The 12082-nt window shown below is 51.8% G+C and overlaps 7 protein-coding genes across 7 annotated transcripts; 3 read left to right on the forward strand and 4 right to left on the reverse strand.

Annotated features, from left to right (window-relative positions):
- Positions 1-229: 229 nt before the first annotated feature.
- A1O5_09297 (uncharacterized protein) lies at positions 230-2426 on the forward strand (the record flags this gene model as incomplete). The annotated part of the gene is made up of 5 exons (XM_007749876.1): positions 230-369; positions 440-764; positions 815-1010; positions 1062-1313; positions 1366-2426. 5 exons carry the CDS (start codon positions 230-232, stop codon positions 2424-2426), a joined length of 1974 nt encoding a protein of 657 aa, XP_007748066.1.
- A 661-nt stretch (positions 2427-3087) lies between these two features.
- On the reverse strand, positions 3088-3354 carry A1O5_09298 (guanine nucleotide-binding protein subunit alpha, other; the record flags this gene model as incomplete). Its single annotated transcript, XM_007749877.1, has 1 exon — positions 3088-3354. One exon carries the CDS (start codon positions 3352-3354, stop codon positions 3088-3090), a length of 267 nt encoding a protein of 88 aa, XP_007748067.1.
- A 208-nt stretch (positions 3355-3562) lies between these two features.
- On the reverse strand, positions 3563-4903 carry A1O5_09299 (guanine nucleotide-binding protein subunit alpha, other; the record flags this gene model as incomplete). Its single annotated transcript, XM_007749878.1, has 4 exons — positions 3563-3683; positions 3731-4417; positions 4470-4571; positions 4686-4903. 4 exons carry the CDS (start codon positions 4901-4903, stop codon positions 3563-3565), a joined length of 1128 nt encoding a protein of 375 aa, XP_007748068.1.
- A 1779-nt stretch (positions 4904-6682) lies between these two features.
- On the forward strand, positions 6683-7801 carry A1O5_09300 (uncharacterized protein; the record flags this gene model as incomplete). The annotated part of the gene is made up of 2 exons (XM_007749879.1): positions 6683-6757; positions 6851-7801. 2 exons carry the CDS (start codon positions 6683-6685, stop codon positions 7799-7801), a joined length of 1026 nt encoding a protein of 341 aa, XP_007748069.1.
- Positions 7802-9486: 1685 nt separating this feature from the next.
- On the reverse strand, positions 9487-10122 carry A1O5_09301 (uncharacterized protein; the record flags this gene model as incomplete). The annotated part of the gene is made up of 1 exon (XM_007749880.1): positions 9487-10122. One exon carries the CDS (start codon positions 10120-10122, stop codon positions 9487-9489), a length of 636 nt encoding a protein of 211 aa, XP_007748070.1.
- Positions 10123-10730: 608 nt separating this feature from the next.
- A1O5_09302 (uncharacterized protein) lies at positions 10731-11425 on the forward strand (the record flags this gene model as incomplete). The annotated part of the gene is made up of 2 exons (XM_007749881.1): positions 10731-10822; positions 10891-11425. 2 exons carry the CDS (start codon positions 10731-10733, stop codon positions 11423-11425), a joined length of 627 nt encoding a protein of 208 aa, XP_007748071.1.
- Positions 11426-11749: 324 nt separating this feature from the next.
- Positions 11750-12082, reverse strand: A1O5_09303 (uncharacterized protein; the record flags this gene model as incomplete). Its single annotated transcript, XM_007749882.1, has 1 exon — positions 11750-12082. One exon carries the CDS (start codon positions 12080-12082, stop codon positions 11750-11752), a length of 333 nt encoding a protein of 110 aa, XP_007748072.1.

Here is a 12082-nt window from a genome sequence, read left to right on the forward strand (position 1 = left end):
AGCCGACCTGGTTCGGTTTTTCTCCCGTGATGATTTAATTTTTGCTGTAACAAGTACAAAGGGTCCGAATATCGATTGATTGTCAACTTAGAAGAAATCTCTCTAGTGGCGGCGACATTTGTGGGTGGAGAGTGCCCAGATGGACGCAGAGTCAGTCGTGTGATCGGCTGACCTCCCCTGATGGTTTAGGGCTGGGCAAGGCTGGGTCAACAGTTTTTGTCGTGCAACCATGTCGTATCCTGATGCCTTGAAGAATCATCAAAATACTTTCAGCCAGACGCATCTCGTCCGCGTAGCCCCAGCTGCAAGACCTCGCGGCAAGCCGCAGGAGTCGCTCAGTGAGTGGTATCGACCTGGTACTGACAATTTGTGAGCATGAGCCTTAGCATTCCAAAGGTATTCTGTATATCCCGGGACACAGTTAACTCAATTACTCTAGTATATACAAAAAGGCTCTTGACGCCTGTCGAGCATCCAACTCTAGGCTAGCAAAGTATCTGCCGCCTGATGACGCCTTGCTCTTGTCTGGCAAGGTAGATGGGTATGAGGCCAAACATTTTGATGCGACCGCCGTCGAACAATTTATTGAAGAGAGATATCGCGAGTCGACCAATAGGTTAGAGCAGTCGAAGAGGCAATGGCTTTCTGATGCTACCTACACCTTTGCTTCTCTTGCACAGCAGCTGGCGGAGATTTTTGACCCGCTGGTACCTCAGAGTCCAGAGTACACGATACCCTATGGATGCTTGATGATCATATTCAAGGTCATTCCGCTACCATCCCAGGTGATGGTGTTTTTCGCTAACAGAAGCAGATTTTGGTTGCAAAACAGGAGAAGAAAGAAAAGGTCATCGCCGTTTTCGAAAGTCTTCGGCAAAAGCTACCGTTCCTGGGCTTATACGATGTGCTGTTTCCGACCGATCAAATGAGAGCCCAGCTCGCTAAGACATATCTCGACGCCCTGGATCTGATTGTTTGCGTTACGGAATACTGTGCTATTGGTAGGATATGTGAGTTGCTAGTAGCCCACAAAATTACTGCAAGTTAACAAAGCTTTTCAGCCAAGCTTGTGGATGTAACTTCATTGAAGCCAAAGTATGACTTCGAAGAGGGTCTCCAGAGGGTGCAGCATTCATACCGGACGTTAAAAGATCTCGCCGAGTCTGCAAGTCTAGCTGTGTTGAAGGATACACACGAGATTTTGAAAGATCAGTCCAGGATGATCGATTCCATTGCTGACCAGTCACGCTCTATGGTGGCAAATATCTCTGCATTGACTCAAGCGGTTGACACACTACAACTCGGTTACTCCAGTAAGCTCAGACTCGGTTCCGATCCAATAGGATGGCTGATTTCGCTTCGCAGAGATACACCGTGCACAGACAAGAAATTGGAGCGATAGTCTGATCAACGCCATTCTTCCTGACACGAAAACCGAATGGGAGGAATTGATCATGTGGCAGTCTCGTGAATTCCGACTTTCACCGAAGGAACACTGGGAGGTAAACGGCATGTTAGATTACCTTCAAGAATGGTATCAACTTGAATCGGCCTCTATCCTGGCAATCTTTGGGCCTACCGAAGATCGCGATACTTGGGTTACCGAGTTTTCGCTGGATATGATTCAAGCTTTTCGAGTTCAGGATGTTTTAGTGGCGTCTGCAGTGTGCGACCGACCAGCAGATCAAATATTCACCCCAACGATGGTGATTAAGCAACTCATATGTCAGCTGCTGGAACAACTGCCGGAGCTCACCATCGAAGCCCCCGACATATTCAACCTCCGCGTCTTCCGGAAGATCATAAACTTCCACGACGCGTGCCGTCTTTTCAGCTCTGTTGTCGCTAGACTGACCACACCATTTGCAATCATTGTTGATCGAATAGACCGCTGCGAAGCAGACGTTGACGACAGTGATCAGTGCCAAGACTTGGTTGGATTTCTATCAGAAGTCTTAACAGAACACGAGAAGCGAGTCAAAATCATTATCACAAGCGCAGAGGAGCCTCCAGAAGACGAAGACCTACCTTCCGAACTCGCCGTAAGCATCTGCGTGATTAATACGAGAAGACGACCTTTGCGCAAGGAAGGGTACTACAGAATGACACGAGGCACAGGACGTCAACCTACATTCTACGCTGAGTTTCTACGGACTACCAGCGACGATTGGGAAGATTTAAGAGCCGTTGGAGCCGAGCAGTTGTACAAGTTAAGATGGTTTGCGCAGAAGGCGCGGGCGCAATGGGACATATTCTGGGATGGGGAATTGAAACCTAGGACGGCGAGGGAGAAAAAGATTTATCGGTATTTCCATCTGGAGCCCAAGCCTACTTGGAGCAGAACGGTAGCGAACGGCCCTGGTGGTGTAACCTGGACGTACTACCGGCTCGGCCGCCACGTCATGGCGTTGTCGAGTTCCGCATGATAGGTTAGCGGCTAGGGCAGTGGGATAGAGCTTGTTAGAGAGGTATCGGGTTATGTCCTGGCAGTACGGAGTCCTCCTGTGTTTTGAATCAATCAATATCAATCAAGCTGTCTTAGCCTGTCCTGAATATCCTGTCCCGAATACCTGCCCTGTTACCTTTCGAGTGTTCAGCTGCTTGCCTCGTTGCGGAGAAGGATATACGTACTATTAGTGTCCCTAGCCCTACCTCCGTGTCAGCTTCGTATACGATTGTACAGCCTCACCCATTCAACCGTGTAGCTAAGTGCCAGGAATGCTAGCCACTGCCGATATCCTGGTGGTGCGAATCCTAACCTCTCGAATATGGGTCACAAATCACCAGAGGATGCTAGGAAAGGCTCGGAGATAGGACATGGTCAATAGGTAGAACCAACCGGAGCGTCACAACCATTGGGTAGAGGAACAGATTTCAATACATTTGCTGTTCCACATCCTCATCTTGTGCACTCGCAGCGTTCTGTAATCTCTCTCAACACACTTACTATGATAGACTCCCTGTCCCTCGTGGTATCGTTGTCACAGATCCCTACAGCAAGAGAACCCCCCGTGTCACGGATGGAATGCCAACCAGTATCGCAGAGTGATACAATGGACGAATAGTAACTGAAACGCAGCCTCTTTGCTAGAAAATCTCAGAATTGCGCAATGCAGATTGAAGTACAATTTCTTGGAAAGCGGCAAACACGAGCCTGATGTTCGTCTCGTCGGTGGTCATTGTAAGATGCGGAGACAGATTGAGATTGGCGCGGTTGAGTTGATTGAAGCGCCAGAAAATGTACTTCGCGGCCCTATTCACGTCGTTACCATCGATGTAGTCCGAAAAGTAGGCCCCGAGAGGAGACTGGCCCAGTTTGCTCTTAAATTTGTCCACGCTGTTGAGGAGCAGCATGATCGAAGTGCCTGCGAAAGGGGGGGGGAGTTCGCGATGGAGTCAAAGAGCACCAAAGACTCCATCATGCTGTTCTCCATCCCTTTATCGAGACAAACTTGGTCGTAACACGCCAAGTCTACGACGAAGACGATGACCGCGACGTTTTCAAAGTAGTGAATCCACTTATTGCGCTCACATCGCCCGGGAATATCGTACAGATGCACGCTCAACTGACCATCGTGAATCGAGTCTCGTGAATACCAGAGCTCTTTGCTCGGGCTCTGAACAGATCTTCTGGTCGTGTGACGTAGTCTGGAGACCCAATTCGTTTTGCTTCTGTGAAGAAACTTCGAACCGTTAGTGTTAAGCAAAATAATTGGGTCGGTTCACTGACTATGGAGCCGAGTCCATCATATCGAATTCATCCGAGCGTTCGAAAATTCTTGAAATACATGGGTCGTGCCATATAGAGCTGAATGCTTCGCCAACCTTCGTTTCGAGAGGCTTGTCTGGATCCGGGTCGACAGAGTAATCCAACAAGAAGTCGCAGTGCGCTCGATTACCCTCCTGCTCTGGGTGTATTTTGAATTGCTCCATCGCTCTAATCAGAAGTTGTGCAGAGCTGACGAGATTTCGGGAAACTGTAGGTCGCCAAAGTGCTAGCTCTTGCGCCGTATAACCATTCGGATGGAGACTCTTCCACCGCGTTACAATTTCGCTCTTCCCACTCTCTCTGGTACCAAGTAGAAGCACCTTGCATTCACGTCTCAGCCGTCTTGAGTCTTGCTCCAGCCCGCGGTCGATCGCTTGTGACCGTACTTTAGCTTGTGTATCGCCTTGTTGTCGCCTTAGGGATTCCTTTATGGAGCCTCGAAACGCCCGCTCGTAAATCTTGGAAACAAAAAGCTCTCTATCGAAGGAGAAAATGGCCGAGAGCTTAGATAAATTGTCCGTCCATTGGCTAATGAGAGAAGCTGAGTCGCGGTGCACCAGTAAGGACGCTGAATCAAGTTCCATTCGCCGAAGGACATTCCGAGTACTGGACTTTTCAAGTAATCCTTTCTGCTCGGATATTGTTTTGCTGGAGTAATGAGTATCGTAGACGGCTGATCAGCACGATATTCAAGACTTACCAGTTGCATGCTGTGAGTAGTAAAGTCAGAGCGCTCGTTTGTTGCTCAATCAACTTCTGAATATTGTCGACATTTTTACCTCCCAAGGCAAGCTTTGCCTTACTAGAAATGTCTAGTGTTGCGTTTGCCGCCTAGTGGAGCTCTGAGAGCAGTCCGTCGATTTTGCCGATTAACATTCTGCAGCAACTCATTGAAACATCCGGATCCATGACCAACTGATAGCGCGCATCACCAAGATCACTATCCATCCATTCTTTGATTTTTATAAGTGCTGCGCGGAGAGCCGTAAGCTGGGTGGTAAGGCTGAGAAAGGTGAGGTCTGCCTCTTTCCAGTCATTTCGAAGTTCGCGAATAGTACTGTTGGTCTTGCCGACGACGTCGATGATGTTGGCGACCAAACCAACGGTACCGATTATCGATATAGGGTCTGCCATATCTGGGCGATGCTCTGGGACATCGTGAAAGCATGTCCGGGAAGGATTGTGCAGCTATTTGCAAGGCTGTCACTATGATTTTGATGCGCGTGAGAAGGAACAGAGTTATGCAGGGTTAGGCAGTCGTCCAAAGCGGGATCAAGAAGGCGACCTCATCGACTTGTACCGCCCCGCTGCCTTCTCAGCCAGGCGAGAGGGCTGCCGACCACAAGACTCTTGACCTGTGGGAAACTGGGCTGGCTGCAGTTCTCCTTGGCAGGAAAAGACGAGGAATGCTCTGAAACAGATGTCTACAAGGTTCTCGTACACCAGCCATTTTCGACCAAAATGAGTGGTTTGAACAACAGAATACCTCAACATTCGGCGTAACGTTTCGTAAAAATTTGGTGTTATATGAAAACTTATAGAGGCTTTCACGCGTATTTATCACAACTTCTAACTTTTCGTGGTTGTTGAGCTGTTCAGACTGGCACCCAAGCTATTTTACTTGACAAAATTCCTCAACTTTGCGTGGGGATGTGAAAGACCTTGGGAGTAAATTGGTCGGGTGTACGAGAACGTCCATGTCCTTTTACCGTATATAGCTAGGCGCTAAGATAGCCGATGACTATGGGGCCAGGTTGGACCCTCTTTGTAGCTCAATGTGCTGTTCAGGGGGGGGGGGCCCAAGTTTTCGTTGGCCTGACCTATGCAATGCCAAAGTAGTGGTGAACCCCAAAGAGTCAGCGTAATCTGGCATCAAAAACATCACAAGTCAAGAAATGGAAAGTTCCGTGCTCGCCCTTCTGAGCGGGCCAGACTGGGCGCGAGAATGAGAATGCTCCGTACCTAGAGTGAATGTCTCTTTGAGCAAGGACCAGCGAGGCTGAATCCCCTGGAAAATTAAGGAGGCAGCTGAGGCGGCTTAGCCTTGTACATATTCAGCCCTGCCATTTCCCTATAATACACCCTTCTTTTGGCTCACTTCCCAGAGTCGCCTGTACTCGCAAAACTCGTTGATAGTTGTGCGACTGCTGGGTGGGCGCCCTGATTTTGTCAAACTTTGCACCCAGCACGAGCACGCAGCGTGCCTGGGTACAAACCCGTTCAGGCTATGATTTTAAACGCCGAAATCTCGCCCGAGTCGTCCGGATCGCAATTCCAACTTCCGGCCGAGTAAAAGCGATATGGGCGAGCTCTAATGATCCTCGGTATGTATCCACCTAGGTCTGAACGGAGGACTGTTCTTTTTACCCATCTCACCCACCTCATCCAGTCAACTGCCAGAGCAAAAGTCACCGAGAAGTCGGCTCCTGTTTCCTCCGACTTCGTGGATCTCGACTAACCACGCGTCGTATCCCTAGTAGGCAGCGGCGCTATGCCTCATTCAGAGGCTTAATGACGTCTCGATTGCCTATTTGCATCCCTTCTATACGACGGGTTTTCGCCCATTACCCAGTCTGGAAATGTTGGCCGGATATAGAGATATAAGGTCCGACCGCAAGCAAAACAAGCAAGAAAGGGATGGAGAGACGATTGAGGTCTCCATATGCGAGATCTTGCCGCTCAACGTCGGATTGGAAAATGGTACATATAGAGGCACTGGCGGCGATTGCGATGTGCAAGTTTGACCTACTATTCATCGCAGACAGTGAATATCAGGGACCATACAACAGCAACAGCAACGTTATCATCTGACTTGTCTATTTTTCTTACATATCAGCGACCCGAACAATTTTTGACATTTGATTGAGGACCGCTCTTACTGTTTTGAAAATAACCCTCGCAACGCCTCCTCTCATGGCACAGCAGCAGTACGCAAAGGACCAGCCGCAGGGCTACAAGAACTATGTGGAGAATATTGCAATTGTCGGGGTAAGCGGACAGCGAGAGAGGCAAATGATGCCATCTATTCCCTCTCTCATCATATAGGATCCAAGAGCATTTACTGACAGACGGCAACAACAGGCAGGAGGCCAGGTCGGCGAATACATGGCGCGGGCACTCTTGAAAGCGGGCAAACACAAGCTCACGGCCATCACGCGGACGGACTCGAAGAGCACGGTGCCCGAGGGCATGATTGTCAAGAAAGTCAACTACGAGGACCAAGCATCGCTGGTGGACGCGCTCAGGGGCCAGGACGTACTGATTATCACCATGGCGGTGACGGCGCCTAGGGACGCGGAGACGAAGCTGATTGACGCCGCGGCCGCGGCGGGTGTGCCGTGGATCCTGCCCAACGAGTACAGCAGCGACCAGCGCAACAAGGAGCTGCAGCACGATATCATCATCGGCGACCAGAAAGCCGTGACACGCAAGCACATTGAGAGCCTCGGCGTCAGCGCCTGGATCAGCTTCACTTGCAGTTTCTGGTACGAATACTCGCTGGCGGCTGGGCCGGGAACGTATGGCTTTGACATCCCCAACAAGACCGTGACGCTGTACGACGACGGGAACACAAAGATCAACACGACCACCTGGCTGCAGTGCGGCCGCGCCGCCGCGGCGCTGCTCAGCCTGAAGACCCTCCCTGACGACGAGGCCGACAAGACGCCCACGCTGTCCATGTTCCGGAACAACGTCATGTACATCTCGTCGTTCCGGGCCAGCCAGCGCGACATGCTCGCGGCGGTGCTGCGGGTCACCGGGGACAGCGAGCATGACTGGACCGTCGCGCGCGAGGACGTGAAGGCGCGGTACGAGAGCGGCGTGGCGCAGGTGCGCGCCGGCGACAGGATGGGCTTCGTCAAATTGCTGTACGCGCGTGTCTTCTATCCCAACGGCGACGGCGACTACGAGTCCAAGTACGGCCTGCACAACGACATCTTGGGCCTGCCCCAGGAGGACTTTGACGAGGCCACAAAGAGAGCCGTCGATTTGGCCAACAGGGGTGGACCGTTTGCACAGCGCCGTCAGTGACATACCTATATACGGTGTGTAACCTGTTTCGAGGACATCCGGTGTGTGGGATGGAAACGCAGGGGAGCAAATAATTTCACAGTATTAACGTGCTCCACGTGTAGCAAGTGGCAGCGAGCTTGTGGCATTTAGTTATACAAAGAAATACGGCGTGAGACACGCCTGACATTCTCGAAACTCCATTGACCGAGGTACTGTGCCATTTTCAATGCTTTCCTCGACATCCCATGTGTTAAACATTCCTGACTCTGACGATAGCCTTCGGAGTGCGCATCTCTATGTCGAATTCGAACTGGATTGGCAGTGGCCCCTGCCCGTTTCACCATTCAACGGTTGAATGCTTTGCCCAACAAGTCCCTAATCGTCTTAACCAGACCCTCGGGCCCGCTCTGCTCAAGTGTGCCGGAGGGGACCTTGATGAACTTCATTGGCTGTCCATTCTCGTCTTTTGCGGGCCGCGACGAGCTTGCGCATCTCCTCGCCTTCCTCTTCGTCAAAGCCACCTCCGACGATAACGCCTTCGGGGGCCGGTGTGGCTCTTTTTTTGAGCAACGAACACGATCGCGCCATGGCGTGAGTTTGGTGCGTGAAATTCTTGGGTGAAGGTTGCGCTGCGGACTTGAAACCATCGTTAGAAAGCCGGGATCTTTGTGAGCTTTTGAAGAGAAGCAACTGTCAACCCAGTTCTCTGAACCGTTGCTCTGCGCAAGGCTGCGAAGGAATGGCCAGATGAGATTGGCCGATTGTCAACGTCATACTATCTCCGGGTGAGAAATCGATCGCCGACCCATCATGAACCCTTTTGCATCTGCCCTTGCTGTGGATTGGAGGCAAACAATCAGTCTCCGAACTATCTTGGACACGCTGAACTGACATATAGTTCAAGGCCATATCGTGTGCGTCGGAGAAGTCGCTGACATCATTTTCTGACGAGGCCGTGCGGTTGTCAGACGTTCCGTATAGGACAAGCACAGAGACCGATGGTAGGGAGACATTCTCGGCTGTGCGATAAATATCTTCCTGGCGGCACGAGAAGGTCTGATTTATGCTTCGATCCAGCCGATACATCAGATCCGACAAATTGCTCACCGTCAGGCACATAGTCAAGCAAACCGTCCTTGCGGCGTCCCAAGGCATTTCATGGCTACAGCGAATGCTATAAACTGCAAAGATTCTTGATGGCCGGGGAATACCTGCAATGACACAGAACGGGTGCTCTGAGCCGGTCAAATGGGGCGAAGACTGGAAAGTTAGCGCAAACTAGACTTGTGGAATCAATGCCATAAGCAACTCCATAACGAATGAGACCAAAGTCGCTCAGAGGACAGGCTGCACTGTCTAACAAAGGGTGCTTCCTCGGTAGCAATTGAGAGGTATTCGTCGCTAGATTGAACGCGGCCTCATCTACAATGAAGGCGAACTTGTGCAAGCAGTGGACCTTTGTCTCTCAGTTGTATGGGCTTCTCGAGCCTCTGGAAAGGAACAAGAGACGTGTGATTGAGGATAGACCGGAAAGGTTTGAGACTGTCTAGAGCAAGCACTAGCACTCAGCACAACTCCACTCCAGCGTGTCGCCTCGTCTGCTATTTTCTGCAGCTATCGGATGCAACTTGTTCGTAAACGCATGGCGACGCAGGACCGGCTGATTTCTTCAGCGCTCAATCTGTGTGGTCCCATTTCCTCGATCAATTGGTATTCAATTCTTGCAACAACTCCCGGACCTCGCCGAGGTCGCCCTGCCCTTTTCTCTCATTGTAGATTGCAGCTATTAAACTGCTGTCAATGTTCGGGAACTCTCGCTGGAGCTGCGCTTGGATCCTGTCGTCCTCTGTTTGTGGAGCATTCGCTTCGTACTGCTGCATGTGCTCGACTTGTTCTGCTCGGTCGCTCTGCTGCGCCAACAGCTGTTCGGTGTCGGAGCGGTTGATTCCTTGCGCCGGCGTGGCTGAATGTTGCTGTGATTGCTGATATTGCTGTGACTGGTTCTGCGAAGGACGGGACTGATAGTAGGATTGCGCTGCGCCTTGGTTCTGTTGGTTGGAGGTGGGAGAAGTGTAAGGGTTCCCCTGGCTTTCGGCGCTTGCCCAGGGGTTATTCGACGACATCCTGCCGTGCGACAAAGGTTGCGCTTGGGTGAGAATCTGTTGGACACGTCCGACTCGGCCGTCGGCCAATTTGACCTTGATCCCTCGAGGATGATTGTGGCGGGTGAGAAGTTGGGACACGGTGCCTTGAACTTGTCGTCCGGTCCTTTGGTCCGCTTTGAGGACGATCGAAACAAATTGGCCCGGCTTGAGCTGGGACAGCTGAGTGACTGGCATAAACTGGAGTAAAGTATGAATGAGAAGGATTCTTGCGTCTAGAAGTCACAGGCTGCACCATTCAAGGGACAGGGAGACGCGTAGTTACTTCGTGTAGGGTGAGTGGCCGCTTTCAGCATGATGACGTATCATGCCACCTGTCAGGCTGCATCGACAAATAGGAGTGCCGTCTGACACAAAGCTCTCCTACTTTTCGTTACTTATCGAGGTTGTATGTACGAGGGGCTCATTTTGTCAGACAGCATCTACTTCGCCAGCCCCGCCTCTCCATGGCAAGCTCACTACATTCTCTACGCCATCACCCCCGAAGCCCACCTTCCAGCAAAGAATTTGAAGCTTATCAACAGTTGACAGCTCCGCATGTCTTTCAGGTAGAGAGTCGGGAAGAGAATTAGCGCATGAGACGAAGCAGAGAGATGGAGAATTGAAGACGTTGACAGCCTTCTAAAGCGGCATAGGTCTAGGCTTCCTTGGCCGCCGAGGCTGATATCAACTTTTCCAACTGCCAGGTCTTCCCTCCTTGTCCATCTCTATCCTCGGCGTTATAGCATGGATCCACGACGCGGATGCCAGGATGAATGACGCCGTCCGGTGCAACGAGCTCAGCCATGACAGCGCAAGTCCCCGAGGCCCAGCCTGTTCCGGAGGTTGATATTCTCTTCCTTGGCAGCCCCGGCGTGGGCAAAGCCACCTTCCTGTCGTAAGTCGTCCCCTTTTCATTCTTCCGTCCAGTTCAGTCCAATGTTAAGGCTCAGAGCGGGCGCACAGACAGCTGGAACACATCCGCGACGGCAAGCTCGATCTGTCTGCGCCTAGGACACGAGTGTTCGCCCCAGTTGGGCCGGTGACCTTCGACGTCACCTTGTTTCGGCGTCCGTACAAGTTCCGAATCCACGCCTCGACGTCGCCGCTCTTCATCGACCCGTTCCCGCCTGAACCGGCCTTTGCCATCATAGCCTTCTCGATTTCTTCCCGCGAGTCTCTGCACAATGCACAGCATTACTGGCGCAAGCAGCTGTCCTTGCACTACCATGACGTGGAGCAGGGCATGCCAGTCATGCTGCTGGGTCTCAAGCGAGACGAGCGCACCGAGGAGAAGCGTGAGGATGGGTCTTACGAATGTGTCATGCCGCAAGAAGGCCTGCGCGCCGCCCAGGAGATGCACTGTGATCGGTATGCAGAGTGCAGTGCGTTGACGGGCGAGCTGATGTGGGAAGTCTTGGAGGACATCACCCGGACTGCAGCGAGAACGACGACGGAGAGTGGTGGCTTGAGTCAGGCCAACAGTTGCTCTATAATGTGAGGTGGACAAGACACGTAGGCGAAGTTCTTAGTAGGGAACGAAGTGGCACTCTTGAGGCCATTTCAATTCGTTCAAAAATGCATCACAGTCTGTCCTTGGACCACATTGTGAAGTTCACATTTCTTTGCTGTTCCCAGCTCATAACGCTATGCAAAAATCCATACAAGCACAAGAAGGGGGGGAAAAAAATATCCCACCCCCTAAGAATGAATCCCTAGATAACAGCTGGACGTCGTTTCCCGTCTCTAGACCAGTGTTTCATCTCAATTCTCTCCCTTTCTCCCTCTCTCCGAGCCTCCCCATCTTACATCACTGGAGAGACGCTCAGAACAAGGCATCCAAACAGCAACAACAGGCCAACCCGGCCAATAACCCTGCACAAATGCCCGGGCCGCCGCTCCCTCGATCCCTCTCATACACCACTGGCGGCGGTTGCTGGCCGTTCCACCCCTGTGGTGGTCCGTAGCCAGGTCCTCCGCCATAGTAACCCTGCGGCGGCGGCGGGCCTCCATAGTAGCCTTGGTTCGCGCCGCGGCTGGCGTCGTACTGTTGCTGGTAGTTGGGGTCGTAGGCCATCTGGGGTGGAGGGGACTGGAAGCCTACTTGGTTGGTTTGAGCAGGGGGAGGATATTGGGGAGGATCGAATTTGTCGCCCAT

The sequence above is a fragment of the Cladophialophora psammophila genome, assembly GCF_000585535.1.
Source record: "Cladophialophora psammophila CBS 110553 chromosome Unknown aczJe-supercont1.16, whole genome shotgun sequence".
Taxonomy (NCBI): Eukaryota; Fungi; Ascomycota; class Eurotiomycetes; order Chaetothyriales; family Herpotrichiellaceae; genus Cladophialophora; species Cladophialophora psammophila.